This window comes from Danio rerio, chromosome 11 (genome assembly GCF_049306965.1).
Source record: "Danio rerio strain Tuebingen ecotype United States chromosome 11, GRCz12tu, whole genome shotgun sequence".
NCBI lineage: Eukaryota > Metazoa > Chordata > Actinopteri > Cypriniformes > Danionidae > Danio > Danio rerio.
Window position 1 is genome coordinate 12,548,524 of NC_133186.1, and position 19,563 is coordinate 12,568,086.

General features: G+C 35.8%; 1 protein-coding gene across 4 annotated transcripts in view; it reads left to right on the forward strand.

Moving 5' to 3' along the window:
* Nucleotides 1-19,563, forward strand: part of gpr179 (G protein-coupled receptor 179) — a 98,503-nt gene that overhangs the window by 67,119 nt on the left and 11,821 nt on the right. For all 4 annotated transcript variants that reach the window (XM_073916479.1, XM_073916478.1, XM_073916480.1 and 1 more), the window contains 4 exons: nt 6,603-6,671; nt 13,109-13,218; nt 16,310-16,548; nt 19,210-19,348. In XM_073916479.1, the coding sequence (XP_073772580.1) occupies nt 6,603-6,671; nt 13,109-13,218; nt 16,310-16,548; nt 19,210-19,348 (557 nt within the window). The remainder of the gene's footprint in view (nt 1-6,602; nt 6,672-13,108; nt 13,219-16,309; nt 16,549-19,209; nt 19,349-19,563) is intronic.

The following is a 19,563-nucleotide window of genomic DNA, read 5'->3' on the forward strand; positions in this document are numbered from 1 at the left end:
AAAAATACAAACCCTGGAATTCAAGTCATTAAAATGCAAGAACTTGTTAATACGGTGTATTATTTTTTTCAGTTTGTGATATTCAACAAGCTTTTTAATTCAAGACTTTCGGCATTGATTTTGTTCCATAAGTCCGCCTCAGAACGCCTTCCTTTTTAGACCAGCACGCCTATGGGCGCACAAATGAGCGCTAATGCATTTGCTATTTAAACAGCCTAGCGCAACGCCTCAAAACGACTCTTGCGCCAAACTTAAACTACCAAAAGACTACTGCGTAACGCCTTGCGCCACACTGCGCTGGGTGTATGATAGGGCCCTATATGTGGGACTATTATTTTGAAAAGGATTAGGCAAGGAGAGTAAAGGAGCAGTTCTGTAAAACATCTGTTCACAGCTAGTCAGAACACAGAATAAATGGATTCTAAATTTATCCAGTGCCACCGCAAAGATGTATAAAGCATTTTAAATGCATCTTTTGTTATATTATTGTATATATTGAGAAATTTGTCTTATAGGTTTGTAATGAGGCAACAAACACATGTAACTGCTGAGTATAAGTGTTTAATGCACGTTTATGCATTGTGTAATATCACCTAACTCTTACTGTAATTTTACTTGAGTTAAAGAACAGCAATGAACATGATCTTTTTATGCAGAGGTTGATAATAATACCTGTCGGTGCTTTCATATATGTTAAATACACAAACACTCCAAATCTGTCAGCCCTTTTTTCGCATATAATTATAAATTAAACCACCTTTTTTCACAACATATAACTCAATATCAATAGAGTGTCACTGCAGAGCTCATTAGTATTCACAACTTTTCCAAATATGGTCAAACCCTAACTTTTTTATTTAGGCCATAGGTCTCAAAATCAATTCCTGGAGGGCCGCAGCTATGTACAGTTTTGCTCCAACCCTTAATCAAACAATTTATGCAACTAATCAAGGTGTTTGAGACTCTTTTGATATTTACCTACTATGTAAATATCAGAGAACAATTTTAATTTATTAAATGCACTCTATGGCACCTAAAATCATGTATAAAGCACAATTTTTATTTTATATTCTAATAAAAAATCTTATGTTTGTCAAATTGTCAAGACGTAGAATCTATCACTCGAAACTACAGTATTCACATTGCATTAGGTTAGATTCAATAGATTCAACTCCACTAAACATACGCACTGACCCTCAACCCACGTAAAGAATATGCTTCTAAAAACAACTAGAATTGCACATTCAAAACAGAGATGGCAACAAAAGAGGCACAACTTAGAGACTGCATGTTTAAAGGGACAGTTCACTCCAAACAATTTAATAAACTCAGCATTTACTCACCATCAAGTGGTTTCAACACTTTAAGAGTTTCTTTTTTTTCTGTTGAATACAGTGGAAGATATTTTATAAAATGTTAGAAACCTGTAACCATTGACTTTCATGGTAGGATAAACGAATAATGTAGAAGTTTAATAGTTACAGGTTTCACAAGTTTTATGCAATTTCCATTTTTTTTTAAATTCCTTTTGTGTAAAACAGAAAAAAGAAACTCAAACAGGTTTGTGATATCTGAAGGGTAAGTAAAAGATGACAGAATCTTCAGTTTTGGGTGAACTATCCCTTTAATGTACTGAAGATTAAACGTGATTAAAGCTATTTATTTAAAGTTATTTGAAGTGGATATGCCGTTTGAGCTGCTGAGATGAAATACATTTTTCATGCTTTTATTTTAAGTTTTTTAAGTACAACAGAAAAAACAAGCAACATTGTCTCAATATACACACTTTGCAGGTAAATATAATATGAATCACCATACATGTAGGTTCAGCTGTTGGAGATACAAAATAGTGTTACAGAGTATGTAGTCATTAAAAAGTCGGTCACACTTTACAATAAGGTTCATTAGTTAATGTTAATCAATGCATTTACTAACATGAACAAATAATGAACAATACATCTACTACTGCAGTGGTTCTCAAACTGTGGTACGTGTACCACTAGTGGTACACAGGCTTCCTTCTAGTGGTACACGGAGGAATGAAATAGGCCTAGTACATGCTATACACATTTCAAAATTTATCAAAAATGATGTATATAATCTGCCATATATGACATATAGCCTATATATCCGAGGTAATCTGCAATGTTTTTTAACTTTGCAGAGTTGTAGCTGCTTTACTGGGCCTACTACCCTACTGTATTTCAATACTGCTAATTTTGGTGGTACTTGGAGAGACAGTTTTTTTTCTGAGGTGGTACTTGATGAAAAAAATTTGAGAACCACTGTACTACTGTATTTGTTCATGTTAGTTAACGTTAGTTAATGAAAATACAGTTGTTCATTGTTAGTTCATGTTAACTCATGGTGCATTAACTAATGTTAACAAACATGGACTTGGATGTCAATAATGCATTAGTAAATGTTCAATTATGATTAATAAATGCTGTACATGTGTTGTTCATGATTAGTTCATGTTAGTAAATGCATTAACTAATGAACCTTATTGTAAAGTGTTACCAAAAAGTCCTATAAGGTAGTGCACCAGTCAGTTTTCATGAGGGATGCTGGATTTGGATTGAGCACGTTTCAGGTCTAAGTGTGCGAGAAAGAATTTTTCGTTAGAATCGGACCTCACAAGTCGGAGCTTTTCCAAGTGGATAATGGAGGCCATATCCACTAACCAGATTTAAAAGGAGGGAAGATGAAATGAATTTAGATGAATTTGTAAATATGTGCTTAAGTGTTTTTCTTTCAATAATAAAATAAAAACATAGAAATGACAACAGAAATGACAGCAGTGAGAAAACAGCAGTAATATACACTTTAAAACACCAGTTCATAAAAAGTTATTAGAATGTGTGATTTACAGGTGTTTTCGTTTATTTACAGTAATGAATTGCATCATGGGACCTTCTCTGTTGACTTTTAAAAATGAAAATTCAACTGTGCAGTTAAATTTTAGTGACTTTAATTGACATTTTTGTATAGTGTCAAGATGTATTGTTTAAGGAATGCATATAAGTGACTATATTACTGTCAGTTTATTATCTGTTATTTTAACTGTAATGTACAACACCAATACAGACAATATTTCACTTCAAGCTATAAAATTTCCATAAAATTTACTATTTACAGCTTTTCAACATCACAAGCTGTTGGGGGAAAGATCAAGGTTCCATAATGCAGTTCAAAAGCATAAATATAAAAAAAAAACATGATTTACAAAATAATAATACTGCTAATTTATAGTTATTTTTAACCTATATTTATGTCAAGCTTTGGAACTCACCTGCATTCTCTCAACAGATGTGGTCATTGAAAGTTGAATGTTATGATTTAATTATATGGATCTGGCTGTGTAAAACTATAGACTAGAGATATTATCAATCTCTTTGCATGTCAGAAAGACATTACAGTACAGAATGTTTTTTTTCAGCTTTATCCTTAACGTTATAAGTATGAAATGGAAATCAATGAATGAAAGGCTCTCATGGGCATGCGTAAAGGACGCACGTTGGCTGAATGGTTAGCACTCTCACAGCAAGAAGGTTGCTTGTTCGAGCCCCGGCGGGGCCAGTTGGCATTTCTGTGTGGAGTTTGCATGTTCTCCCTGTGTTGGCGTGGGTTTCCTCTGGGTGTTACGATAGTGTATGTGTGTGCATGACTGTGTATGGATGTTTCCTAGTACTGGGTTGCAGCTGAAAGGGCATCCACTGTGTTAAACATAAGTTGGATAAGTTGGCGGTTCAATCTACTGTGGCGATACCTGATGAATAAAGTGACTAAGCCGAAGGAAATTGAATGAATGAATGAAATGTCTCCAGTCTTTTGCATACAAATCTGTCTGCATAGACAAGTGGTCACCAAACTTGTTCCTCGAGGGCCAGTGTTCTGCAGATTTTAGCTCCAACGCTAATCAAACACACCTGAACAAGCTAATCAAGTACTTGCTAGGTATACTTGAAACATCCAGGCAGGTGTGTTTAGGCAAGTTGGAGCTAAACCCTGCAGGGACACTGGCCCTCCAGGACCAGGGGCCTCATGTATCAACGCTGCGTACGCACAAAAACTTTGCGTACGCCAGGTTTCACGCTCAGAATCGCTCACGTTTGGATTTACTAACAATGAACTGAACGTGGGAATGAACTGAACGTGCGCAGCTTCACGGCAGCTTTCTTTTGTGCGTGTCTGTTTTATTTCCATTGGCGACTCCTAGAGGCAGTTGTGTTAAATACCTCTCTACAAAGTGTCTGAGCCTTGCAATGGCAGCTGTATGAGACGGGTTCATCTAGCAGGTATATAAGGTTTCCATACCATACAGTTGACCAGCTAAACATTAAAGCACAATTTGCAGCAGTCGCCTGTTTTCCCAATGTAATCTGAGCTATCTACTGTGCGCACATTGCTATAAAGACACTATCTGAAGATGAATTTGCATGCGTGAATCAGAAACATTTCCATTCAATAAATGTGCAAATAAACTGCAACATTTTACAAGTATAAACCACACTATTTCTTTTTTTAATGCACTCAGTGCGATGTTCAGACCCAACTGTGTTGACCGCATCAGCTAAACTCTCTCACTCTATTTTTTTTCTTTTGTTGTTAATTCCAGAGAACAAACTTGCAAATAACACCGCTTTTCTCCGGTTTACCTCCGAAAGCAGCACCTCCAATTCACATTCTGTTCAAAGTTTCTCTTTTTGCTTGATTTTGCCATTGCTTTTTCGTTGGGTTTTTCCATTAGCATAGTCATTAGCATATTCATACGGGGGAGGAGGCAGGGAGGGGTTTTGTGCTCGTGCATCTTGCGCTCAGTTTCACGTTCATTCGGATGTACAATAGAATATGCGTGAGATTCGCAATGTTTTAGTAAGATTTCCACGCAAGTATTCGTACATGAGGCCCCAGGATTGGTGAACCCTGGCATAGACTATCATAGACAACTTAGGAAGCTGGTGAAGGTCTCATTTAAATAATGCCAGTATTGGAATTTAGAATTGATTAAATTAAATGTTCTCTTGAATATAAATCATATAGTGTAATAGTGTAAAAAATAGCAGGTGTCAGCGTCATTTTTTTAAAATATTAAACACATTCCTATAAGCTTTACTGTATGCTAAATATCCAAATAAAAATAATCTGATAATTTGCATCTACTTTACTAAGATAGTTCACCCTAAATTGTTAATAACATTTATTCCTCCTTTACTTGTTTCAGACCTTTTTTCTTCCATTAAACCCAAACAGTTTTTGTTGATTTACAAAAAAATCTAACAAACAATCCTGTTGTACTACAACACTTTTTTGTTTTTGGTTTTATTGTAAAAAAAAAAACAAGATATGTTAAATGAGAGTCTGAAATATTTTATGGCATATTTTAAAAAATAATTTAAGTGATTTAGTAATCAAAAATGTTTTATTTTGATAATTGTTGTAATTGTAAAATAAACTGGTCATCACTTCATATTTTCAGATTTTTCATAGTATATGTATTAATTCCGGTACTTTTACCATAAACCAACATATCAGCCATTTGGTAGAAGCTGATATTTAAAAGATTCTAGGAATTGTTAAAAAATGCATTGTGTTAACTAGCAACATTAAGAGTTAATAAATGCAATCCAAAATAGTTTTCTTGGTGGGGCAGTTAAATGGTTAAATCATTTAGTTCAGAAAGATCAAAAGTAAAATAAATGCAATTTGTATGTATAAGGAAACTCTAAAGATACAAATATGTGTGAAATTAAATCAAACTAATTCTTTCTGTTATTCTTTAAATCCTAAAATGCTTAATCTCGTAACTGACCAGTTCATGAACAAACGTTTTCCTTTATTGTGTTGCCTTAAAATAGAACATTCCAGAATGCCATATGGTACTATAATACAATAAAACGCACTGGTCCTCTAAGACTAATCTATTTTTACTCTATTTATATATATATTCCTTTTAGAAAATCTAGCTTAATCTGTTGTTCTACCAATAAAACTCTTTAATATAAATAAATATATAATCTCTCTATACTGTATATGAGTTGTGTAGTGCATTAGACTTTGCAGTAGGAATTGTGCGGTGGGAATTGTCATACTATTTACATACTGTTGTCCTTTTTTTTTTTTTTTTTTTTGCTTTGTTGCTTTGTTTCTTTTGGTAAATGTAAAAATATAAAAACAAACAAATATCAATAGGGGGCACGGTGGTGCAGTGGTTAGCGTTGCTGCCTCACAGCAAGAAGGTTTCTGGTTTGAGTCCTGGCTCTCCATGTTGGTATGGGTGTCCTCCGGGTGCTACAGTTTCCCCCACAGTCCAAACACATGCACTGTAGGTGAATTGGATGAGCTAAATTGGCCGTAGTGTATGAGTGTGTGAATGTGAGTGTGTATGGGTTACTGGGTTGCAACCAGAAGGGCATCCGTTGTGTAAAACATATGTCGGAATAGCCACCCCTGATAAATAAGGGACTAAGCAAAATGCCTGAACATCAATACATTATTTCAAACACACTTCAGGTCTCATATGTGTACAAATGTCAGTAATTTTACCTCTGCTTCGCCTTTCCACTTCTCACCTCTCCTTCTCTCTTTTTTATGCCTCTCAGCGGATCCGATCATCAGGGCTTTTGCTGCTGGAGATGATCCTGTGTGGCTCTCTGTTGCTTTACTTCCCAGTGAGTGTGTGATTCAAATCTTCTTTTCAGATTACGTTCACTGAAGCTCAAACCATAATAGCTGAGTGGCACTTTAGAGGCAGAAAATGATCAAGAAAATGACACAATTTATGGCTGCTGGCACGCTAAGCAACTGCAATGACAAAATGATATCAAGTTAAATATGCTAGCTATGATATACAGTTGAAGACAAAATTATTAGCCCTCCTGTGAAATGTTGATTATATTTGAATTATTTCCCAAATGATGTTTAACAGAGCAAAGTGTTTTTTCCACTATTTATTTCCAATTGAATGTTTTTTTTATTTTTTTTGGAGTAAGTCCTATTTCTTTTAGTCTGGCTGGAATAAATATTTTGTCTTCATTTGTAAATATGGTAGCTTGCTAATGTTGCACACCACACACACATACACTACCTGACAAAAGTCTTGTCGTCAATCCCAGTTGTTAGATCAACAAATAACTTGACTTCTAGTGGATCATTTAGAGAAGTGGCAGAAGGCAGATTTTTCTGATTTAATCATCTGTTTAACTACATCTCAATCATGCCAAATTCAGCAGAAGGTCTATTGGAACCCTCATGGACCCAAGATTCTTATAGAAATCAGTCAAGTTTGGTGATGATAAAATCAGGGTTTGGTTTTACATTCAGTATGGGGGGCGCCTAAGAGATCCACAGCCTGGGGTTTCAAGACATTTGTGCTGCCCATTACATTACAAACTACAGGAGAGGGCAAATTCTTCAGGAGGATAGCATTCCTTCTAATAGTTCAGCCTCCACATCAAAGTTCCTGAAAGCAAAGAAGGTCAAGGTGCTCCAGGATTGGCCAGCCCAGTCACCAAATATGAACATTATTGAGCATATCTGGGGTAAGATATAGGAGACGTTAAAGATAAAATCCAAACCATACGTCTGGCAAGAACGCTTTATTTGTCATTTCAGGTGACTTTATTAATAAGTTATTTGAGTCTTATATTTATATTTAAACTTTTTATCTATTATACGTATTATTTATATATTATTTACAGTGCACTCGGAAAGTATTTATAGCACTTCACTTTTTCCACACATCTTTATCTTTCCACATATCTTTAGCCTTATTCCAAAACTGATTAAATCAATTAACAATGTGAAAAGATTTTTTGAAGTTGTTGCAAATTTATTTAAAATAAAATAACTGAAAAAAATTACATGTACATGAGTATTCACAGCCTTTGCTCAATACTTTGTTGATGCAACTTTGGCAGCAATTACAGCCTCACGTCTTTTTGAATAAGATGTCACAAGCTTGGCACACCTGTATTTGGGAATTTATGCCCATTCCTCTTTGCAGTACCTCTCAAGCTATATCAGGTTGGATGGGAAGTGACGGTGTACAGCTATTTTCAGATCTCTCCAGAGATGTTCAATAGGATTTAGGTCTTGGCTCTAGCTAGGCCACTCAAGGACATTCACCGTGCTGTTGTGAAGCCACCTTATTTTGGCTGTGTGCTTTGGGTCATTATCCTGCTGGAAGATGAACCGTTGCCCCAGTCTGAGGTCAAGAGCACTCTGATGCAGGTTTTTATTCAGGATGTCTCTGTACTTTGCTGCATTCATCTTTCCCTCTAGCCTTGTGATTCTTCCAGTTCATGCTGCTAAAAAACATCCCCACAGCATAATGCTGCCACCATGCTTCACTGTAGGGATGGTATTAGCCTGGTGATAAGCGGTGCCTGGTTTTCTCCAAACATAACGCCTGGCATTCACTCCAAAGAGTTAAATTTTTGTCTCATCAGACCAGAGAATTTTGTTTCTTATGATCCTCCAGATGCCTTCTGTCTGGCCACTCCACCACAAAGGCCTGATTGGTGGATTACTGCACAGATGGTTGTCCTTCTGTAATGTTCTCCTCTCTCTACAGAAGAGTGCTGGAGCTTAAACAGAGTGACCATCGGGTTATTGATCACCTCCCTGACTCCTTTTCCCCTGATCACTGACCTTAGATCATCGGCCAGCTCTAGAAAGAGTCCTGGTGGTGATGAAGGTCACTGGGCTCATTGGAACTTTCAGTGCAGCAGAAATTTTTCTCTAACCTTCCCCAGCCTTATGCCTCGAGACAATCCTGTCTTTGAGGTCTACAGATTATTTCTTTGTCTTCATGCTTGGTTTGTGCTTTGACATGCACTGTCATCCTGGTCCCTGGGAAAGGTGTATGCCAATGACTGTAAAAAATATGGACGACGCGACAGCCCCTTTTGCCAATGAACGCCTTGAGGGCAAAACGCCTGCTTGACGGGCACAAACTGTCGCAAAAGACTGCTGAAATTGGAGCCAGACATGCGCAGAAGGACTGTCTGATGGAGCCAGAGGAGGAGCCGCGATAATGAGCGGAGTCGAGCTTCCAACCAAACGCTTTATGTAAAATCAACCACGCCCCCCGAACTTCTCACTCGACTGCCGGTGTCTGCACTATAACAAACGCTCACTGATGTAAATAGAAGCACTTACATTAAAAAAACACAATAATATACGGTTTAAAAACGGTGTGATGTAAGCTGTTAAACTTTAATAAAAGCAATACATGGTGGACTGCAGAAATAAACGATCTTTTATACACTCTAGCCTGAATATGAGCACAAATAATATATTCTCTTATTGTTATATTTGTTGTTGGTATTTGTTATCTTCATAGGGGTAGAAATAACACTTGTAAAATATAAACAATAACATATAAACAACACATACATTTTTAGAAAGGTTTTTATTTTTAATTAGCCATCAACAGAACCCAAAATATAGCCTACACACCATAACGATTTACCATGCGAGAACAATCGTGCGTTTAGAAAATAAATACAGCAAGATAAATATCAACAGGATATTTACACATCCCAACCCTGCAATTTGTCAATTTGTGCAAAAAAACTTTGCACTATTAATACAACGTCTATCTGCTGTAACATCACTAGTATATTGTTTATTCATTTTCGCTTGAATTGTTTATTTATTTAATTTTTTTGCCTCCGTTTTCATTTGGTTTATTCGATGCCTTCATTATATCTGGCAACGAGGAATTTACATTCTTTTTAATGTTAGCTGGAGTGTTCAAATAAAACGCCAACAGTAAATGATGTAAATAAATAATATCTAACATTTACAGCTCTATTAGGTTATATAAGATTCGATTTCAAGAACCTTATAATGATTTATAACAGCACATTCAGTAGATTACTTAATAACATGCCAAAACTTAAAATGCAGAGACGTCCTATAAAGCAAGTTCAAATAACCTTACAGGAGATCAACGTGGAGATTATTATTTAAACACAAAGAGAATTACTGCTAACGATCTCCTGTATACCCCGTACTTAAATGGGTTTATTTTATTGTGCAGTTTTATTGTCATTTTCGTATTTATTATTATTATTATTTAATACTTGTGCAATCGATACAGGTTTATTGTTATTTATTTTGTCCTTTATTTAAATAATTGCTTTGCTGTTTGCATCTTTATTCAAAGGTTAAACTCAGTGATACACTTTGCGTTCACATAGTAGCATGCGTTTGTTGTTATATCAACAAAAATGGGTGTAATAACGTTAACAAATGTGAGGGTTTTATATAATGAAGATTCAATCGCGCCAGCTCCGGGCATCAGCGCATAACCTAGTCGCGGCGTCGCGGGCTGATTCCGGCTCGCATGCGGCAGAGCCTGCTCGCTCGGCCGCCGCATCTGGCTCAATTGACTCAGGCTGGAATCGGGCAGTGAGTCCAGGCATCCGGAGTAGGTCCAGCAGAGGTAGTCAGTCTGAGGGGTAAGTCTCCGGCAGGCAAGAACTGGCCCCAGTGTATTTTGCTATCTGGGTGGCTAGGCGTGTATTAGCAAACTAATAAAGCCCGAAAAAAGCTCTGACCTTAGCGAATAAACAGTGTTCCACCAGATCATGTATGTCAGAAACTGTAGTTTACTGCTGAACTCATTTTGTCATAGTAAAATATCACAGAAATCGAGTAATAACACTTCAGTCTCCTGCCGAAGCTCAGACGCCGCGCTTTGAGAAACTGTCAATCACAGCTGTCAATCACGATGACACGCCCAGCATTAAATTACTGCTAAAAACAAACTGTTTACAAAAATGAGGATCTGCACCTATTTCAGCACAATAACCAGTGCCTTAATCGACCAGAACCATCTTTCAGGACATTTTATTGCAAGTGTAATTAATTTTTTTATTTGGGCTCAAGTCTCCTTCATTAACACGGAGGAGGCGGGCTTTATGACTTGTACTGCAGCCAGCCCCCAGGGGGCGATCTAACGGCCGAGACCTTCACTCAAACGCAGGCTTGCGGCACACTTGGTGTATGCCTTTTCAAATCATGTCCAATCAACTGAATTTACCACAGGTGAGCTCTAATTAAGCTGCTGAAACATCTCAAGAATGATTAATGGAAACAGAATGTACCCAAACTCAATTTAGAGCTTCACAGCAAAGGGTGTGAATACTGATGTACATGTGATTTTTCAGGTTTTCTATTTTTTAAAAATGTGCAACAATTTGAAAAAAAAAAAACTTTTTCTTTTTCTTTTTAATCCATTTTGGAATAAGACTGTAAGAATAAAATGTATAAAAAGTGAAGTGAAATTAATACTTTTCGGATGCACTGTGTTTGTATATATATATATATATAAACAAAAACATTTTCCAGTTACTAAATTAGGATCGCAATGATTTCTGAAGGATATTGTCAATCTAAAGACTAGAGTAAATTCTGGAAAATTCAATTACATTAAACAATGTACTAAACAATTGCTTTTTATTAAATGTATGAACATGCAATTTGTTTTGTAATAAGCAATAATTTGCGTCTAGGCAGTTGTTCTCATAGAACAAAGCTTGATGGCCTTCAGCAGCCAAACATGAAGCAGTACTCTGCTTTTTACATGGCTACTTGCCACAAAACAAGACGATACAAAACTGTCAAGAACTGCAGTATGACATACAAGCATAGAAATATGCATATGAATGTCTTCACTGACGGGCAGGAGGATTTGAAGTTCCTGGATGAGCCTGTGTTATTAGATACAGCTGTTTGTGAATATTATACCATGGAATGTTGTGATCGACCGACCAATCAGAATTAAGCATGCTTGTGAGCAGTTTAAAAATATTAAATAATATTAGAATACTTCAGGGGGAAAAAATCAAGCAAATTCACTCTTGTTTTTTTTTTTTTTTTTTTTTTTTGAACATTTCAATTTTGAACAAAACCCGAGATCTAACCAACAAAAAGTGTAAAATAAAATAAAAACAGTAATATTGTACTAAGTACAAAATCAGGATTGAAACATAAATGATACAGTCTCTCTCATATTTAATCAAAATTGTAAAAAAAAAAAATTTAATGGCACCATTTATTTTGGCTGTGGTGTATTCCAAACCAACAATGTCCGGTAGATAGAGCCTCCAGGATAGATCAGTTAGTGCAGATGGATCCAGCCATAGTTTCAGGGTTTTTTTGTTTTTTCAACTGACAGAATCTTTTTTTGGTTGATGGATAAGGAGAGTGATGAATCATCCTAGCAAATTCTCTCTTGAAGAAACACCCCACTTTTTTGCACTTCATTTTACAAGCCCCATACAGTTAAACAGTTGAGTTATACCAATTCTGAATCCATTAGGCCAGGGGTGTCAAACTCAGTTCCTGGAGGGCCGAAGCCCTGCACAGTTTAGTACCAACCCTGCTCCAACATACTTACCTGTAGGTTTCAAACAAGCCTGAAGGACTCAATTAGTTTGATCATGTGTGTTTAATTAGTGTTGGAACTAAACTGTGCAGAGCTGCGGCCCTTTTGGAACTGAGTTTGACACCTGTGTATTTGGTCAATCTCCCAGTCTGGCAGGAGCATTTTTAGCTTGTAATAAATCATTGAATCTGATTAGACTATTAGCATCTTGTGAAAACACATCATTATAATCAAGGATTTTTGCATAATAAGCAACTTTGCTGTCGTACCGTGCCTGCAGCAGGTGCAATGTTATTATGCAACACCTGAAAATAGGTAGCTAGATAACTAGGTAACCTGCTGCAGCCATGGTATGGCAGCAAAGTACATTGATTATTACACTGGAATGAGGGTATACTTCCTAGCCATATCAGCCTATTAAATGGAAATTTTCCATTTTCTTCGTACATGATGTAAGAGTCAAGCTTTAAATAAATACTTAAAACTCTTTTTTTTTTTTTGAGTGAGAAGCTAATAGTCTAATCTGATTAAATTATGTATGCTACGCTAAGCTAAAAGTGCTCACACCAGACATTAAAACAGCTAATAAAAAAAAGGTTAAATTCAACTGTTTAACTCGATGGAGCTGTACAATTAGTCTATTAAAAGTGAAGTGTTTCTGTAATGACCCAAACTTTGTGCATTTACATCTAATAATTTTGTTTGCAGGTTTTCATTCTGTACTTCAAGCCCAGCACTTTCCGGTGTATTCTCCTCCGTTGGGTTCGTCTGCTTGGTTTTGCCATTGTTTATGGAACTGTGGCACTCAAGATGTACCGGTGTGTGTAACACTTCAGTCCTCTCATCTCAGATTCATCAAACTCAGCCCTCCTTTCTAACTGTGTCACCTGTGCATCTGTCAGATTCAGGGTTGTGGAATAAGAAACTATTCTCAAAACATTCAAAGATGCTCTCACAAGTAACATTTTAGTGGTATTTATGCCATTTTAAACCGTTTGATGATATATAATCCAAAATGTGACCAAAATTGTTAGAAACTTCAAACATTTGAATGCTAGTATAGTTTACCAAAGCATTCTGTGCACTTAGATACATGTAATCAGTCAATTTACAATTAAAAAGGCATGGCTACCAGGATATCTACATACAGAGTAAAAGGTGTTTATTTATTTTATTTTTAAAAAGGGAATAATTTAGTTGCTTTACAAGTGACAAATTGACTTAACTTAAAGTGTGTAAACCGATGGGGTATATGCACACAGACTTTTAATTTCAGCCAGCCAGTCCCAGGGCTTCTGGTTAATTGTCATCCTATGCTAAATCAAAGTGTTTAAGATCTGATTTCTTTTAAAACAACATCGATCTTATACGATATAAAGTGATTATCAGACCAGACAAGAAGCACTGCATTCAATTATATTTTTCCATGCCATGTCTTTAAAAAAATACTGGGGTAAATTTAATTTCCGTATTTTAATGAAATTTCTGCGCTGGCCTGCAGCTAATGACGGTGCCTATATTTAAACAGTCTTTCGTCTCCTTTTATAATTTAACAACCAAATGGATGCTTAAGTCTATTTAACTGATCATATTTCAATTACATTACAACATCAATGCTGTAAAAGGAACCTGATGAAATTGTAAACAGTCTCATAAAGCTTTCACCGGATGTTCATTATTGGCTAAAAAAAACATTAGCTGTGCATATAGCCCATTGTAACTTGACACTGTTTAGTTTACTTAAATTTAATAATTAAGCACATAGTTCATTTACGTAATCACCTTTTAAAGTAATGTAAACTAATCATTTTAAAAGCTAAGCATTTACTCATTTTTTCTGAGTAAAATCAACTAATTGCTTTTAACAGTGTGTTGGCCCCATGATTTGACCTCCTACAAGAACAATAAAAGAGCAAAAACTTCCTCCTGGTCAAAGACAAACCAAAGGGTCTTTCAAGTGTCAGCACAATAAAAGTTTAAAACAGATTAATTTTATTATCATACATTAGAGTAAGTTTGGTTTAAATACACATTAAAAATCACTGTATTTTGTATTTTATATGCGTTGTACTTACAAAAAAGTTATAAAGTACTTTTTCAAAATGTACACTTTTGTATTTTTATGTACTAATATGTACACCTTAGGTACTAAAATATAGATTCTTTAAAATAGTAAATTTTAATTCTGTAATTAATATTAATTATTAACCCTCCCAACTCCTGAGACTTTTATTCATTTTTGGAAAACAAATTAAATTAAATATTTTAGATGAGCTCTTTGACCCTCTATAGACAGCAATGATCATGGGATGTTCAAAGTCCAGAAAAGGAACCAAAAACATTGTCAAAACATTGCATGTGACTTCAGCGATTTAGCTGTACATCATACGATTCTCAGAGAGAACGTTTTACACTTGAAAAAGTACCTATATCTTCTCTCCTATACGTCAGGGGATCGTTTACTAAATGCTCTGGTATATTTCAAACATAATCAAAGAATGAACTGATCCTGCCAAATCGTTTCGGCAGTTTGAAACTGCTCACCAAAGCAAACCTTTGGGAAGTTCGTTTTGGCTCCTAAATTCCTTCTAGCTACCATTGGTCTGTGACAATTATGCAGTCTGTGGGTGTGTTCTGGAACTTTACCTTCTTTGACGTGCAATTTGTCTTCCCTCGATTTGTTTCTCATTCCACTAGGGTTGAACAGCATTCAAAACAACAACACTAGCCAGATGAATACACTGGAGAGTCAAGTAGCAGAGCTGGTACAGATATATCCGCACCTGTAATATTGCTTATAGAAAGACTTTATTTGTTTAATTTAAGGATATGGCACACAGTGGTAGCACTTCCCGTTATGTACTAGATGTTTACAAAACTCTTTTAGCTGCCATTTTGTGTTTAGGGGTATACCTAAGCAGCTCAAATAACGAAAGAATAAACATGTACTCTGAAATGCAGGGCCTTAATGCCAATTTTGCTATATTGCCATTCGACTCAACAGTGCTACGTGCAAGTGTCCTATTTCCCGTAGTAAACACACATCCTGACCTGACACAGGTGCTTTGTCAAGTGCTTTGAGCTAGTCAAATGGAATGTTTCTTTTGTGGATGGAGGGTTCTTATGTTGTCTATGGAGGGTCAGAGAGCTCTCAGAATTCATCGAAAATATTTTAATTTGTGTTCCATTGATGAACAAAGGCCTCAATGGATTGGAAAACCATGAGGGTGAATATTTAATAACATAAGATTTTTGTACAAACAGACCTTTTGAAAAGGTACTGAAACGGTGACAACTTTTCTACACTGAAAAAAATGCTGAGTTCAACACAATTGATTTGAATTGGGACAACATGAAGAAATTAAGCTAGCTCATTAATTTTTATACATTTAAGTGAACTGAACTTCAAACAATTAAGTTGTTCCCAAAAAAACTTAAAGAACTGTGTTGTTTCAGCTCGTTTTAAATAAGTTATATGAACAAACAGCAAATGTCATTTTTTGAGTGTACATAATGTTGTGTATTCAATTAAACGCAGACAGCAGAATAGGCCATCTCATCTTTGACACTTGAATTGCTTATCTATTGACTTTAAAATATTTCAGAGGGCACATTTGACTCTGGAAGTCATAAGAACGATTTAGAAACGTAATTTAGCTCTAATTAAAGCAGTCGACCACAATATAAAATCTGACATGTGCTGTTTGTTTAAAATACTTCATTAAAATAAGCTGAAACAACACAATTCTTGAGTTTTTTGGGGACAACTTAAAGGATTTATTTTCAATTCACTTAAATTTGTAAAAAAAAACTGTTAAGCTAACTTAATTCGATAATGTTTGTCCCAATACAGATCTTGTGTGGAACCCAGCATTTTTTTTTTATAGTTCACGCTATCATTTGTTTCAGGGTTCTAAAGGTGTTCCTGTCACGAACTGCCCAGCGAGTACCCTACATCACCACCACTGGAGTGCTGAGGATGCTGGGAGTGATGGTGCTCACTGTCAGCTGGTTTCTGTGCGCATGGACAGTGGGTGTCCTACAAAACAGAGACCGAAACGTCCCACTTCTCATCATATCCACTACCTCAGAAGGACAAGGCTTCAATGTGTGCGATCTGGACCGATGGGACTACATGATGGCAGTCGGTATGTAATGTTAAATAAAGTTATGTTTAAGTAACACAGGGTTGAATTAAACCTCACAATTATTCACCCTCTTGGAATTAACCCTCCTTTTTCAAATATTGCCCAAATGATGTTTAACAAAGTAAGGAATTTTTCACAGTATTTCCTATAATATTTTTTCTTCCAGGAGAAAGTCTTATTTGTTTTAATTTGTCTAGAATAAAGGCAGTTTTTAATTTTTTAAAAAACATTTTATTGTAATATTATTAGCTCCTTTAAGCAATATATTTTTTCGATTGTCTACAGAACAAACCATCTTTATACAATGACTTGCCTAATTACCCTAACCTGTCTAATTGACGTATTTAAGTCTTTAAATGTCACTTTAAGCTGAATACTAGAATGTTTAAAATATCTAATAAAATATTGATGTACTGTCATCATGAAAATGATAAAAGAAATCCGTTATTAGAAATTAATCATTAAAACTATTATGTTTAGCAATGTGTTGAAAAAAATCTTCTTTCCATCGAACAGAATTTGGGGAAAATATATACAGTGGCTAATAATTCAGGAGGGCTAATAATTCTTACTTCAACTGTATTTTTTGTTTTGTTCTGTAAATTACTGATGGCATTTCTTATTTCAAAGGCTTTGTTCTTGTATATAAAATAAAAACAATAAAAGCTCAATGTCATCAATGTGAAACATATTCAAAATATCACAAAAAAGACTGGTGCCAGTGTAGTTGCTTTTCTTGGGTGTCTGGCAAAGAGATTAATTGAAATTGGGGCACATTAGTAGATCAGACAAATGAAAGGATGAATGGTGCTGGATAATTTAATGTTCTTTGAAGCATTTAGTTGATGATCTGAACACAGTTAACCACTGTCATTGGATATGATTCTGCATTATAACCACTACCTACCATACTAATAATGCAGCACAACAAATAACAATAATGTTACCGCTTCATTGTCATAAGTACATGAAACATTGACCTGAAACGACACAGTAAGAGATGAAATAGATTTGCACAATCATTCTGGCACTTTCAGAATGACTTTTAATGTTCAAAGACAGTTTATACAACAAGCCTTCTATTATTTATTCTGCCACATGTCTTTTAATACTTAATATTGTCAGTTTATATGTATATGAACAATATCACATAAGTAGCTGTGTAATATGGCTGTATATCGGCACTGGTGGGAGGCATGTGGCCGAGTCACGATATACAGCCATTTTGCACTGCTACGAGTGTGATATTGTGTTTATACAACAGTTCAATGGCATAATTGTGTATATAAAAAAGAAAAATCAACCACAAGAATCTAAAAACACTTTTGTATGAGGAACTACTTTCTTCAGCCATTCCTTCACATCTGCAGCTGACGTCAGAACAGCAAAAACTGTTGCTAATTCACCAACGTCACTTTAGAGCTAGTGTTTGAATAGTTCTCTATCGTAATGTCTAAAGTGATGACAAAACAGGCGATTTTGCTCACATTTTAAGATTATAAGGCTGAACGGCATAAAGATTTCCCAGTATTTCTCTGTTGCAATCGGGATATCAGAATATTAACCCCAAAAAAGCCAACGCTTAACACATGCAGGCATTTCTTTTTTCTTTTTACTGAACTAGTCTGCAGTAACAAAAACAGGAGAAACAAACAGAGGGCCAACAAAAAAGTAACTCTGGGTTATACAAAGAGTGGCCAACAAAAAATACACACATTCCTCAATACTCAATACAATACAATTACTATGGTATAAATACAGCACTGCAACAAAGAGAAAGAGAGACATCGACTTAGTCACTTACCTGTTTAATAATTATTTGATCAGCTTAAGTTAGAAATTATGATGTTTTTCTTTTCTAAGGGCTTATTTTGCTGCATCTTGTGGATGGACATCAACCGTCTTTGCTCTGCTCAATGACATGCTAATTGTCATCTCTCAAAAATTATAAATATTTAAAATAGGCTCTATCCTTATAAATAAACTGCAAAGTTGCAATCTAAACACTTACATTCTCAACTAAAAATGCCTCAAAAGCACACTTTAAAAAGTGCCCAACAACAGCAATATTTGTCAAACTGCAGACGAAAGTGTAGAGCGGACAAAATTAAATAGAGTGCTGGGGAGTCGTGGAAGAAAGTGAAAGTGAACAGCAGATGGGGAGGAGGGCAGTTAAAGAGGGGCATCAGTAAAATAAGGTGCAGGATCAGATTTATTATTTAAGCCCTGTATGTATGTATGTATGTATATACATGTGGTAAAAGCATAGCTTATCTTTTTCTAGATTGCTTTTGAAAACACTGGAAGGGGGTGATCGGGTCAATCAGTGCTTTTGAAAACACTATCGGTTGGGTTAGGAAAGGGGGTGGGTGGGGGGCATCGGTCAGCTGGACAGTCAGTCAATTGACAGCAGCCTCTGGTGGATTTATGTGAGAACAGCAGTCGCAAATGGCACTCACCAGAGAAATCTGAGAACTGAAAAAGCGTACACAGCAGCCTGTAGTGGATTTGCGAAAAACAAAAACTGCAAAAAAAAAAAAAAAAGTTCCTCCTGGGATGTATTTCACGACCTCCAGAAATGTATATAGCGGTACTTAATAATGAGCCTGGCTTGCAACAAAAAACATATTATGTTTACATATAATTGTCCTTCTCTCTCAGCGGAGCTGTTGTTCCTGTGCTGGGGGAGTTTTCTATGCAGCGCAGTGAAGACTGTACCTTCTGCATTTCATGAACCACGTTACATGAGCATCGCCATCCACAATGAGCTACTGCTGTCCTCCATGTTTCATTTGCTCAGGTAAAAAGAAATGGAAAAATAAAATCCAGCCAAAACAAAGTTCATTTCAGGTTCGTTTAGGCAGCTCATCAAAGCAAACTTTTGGAGGAGTTTGTTTTGGCTCCTAAACACCTTTGAGCTACTATTGGTTCATGATGTTCTGGAATTCCAGAAGGTTTGAAAACAGTATAGTCACATTCAAACTTGTTTTTGGCCTCAAACGAAAAATGAAAAAG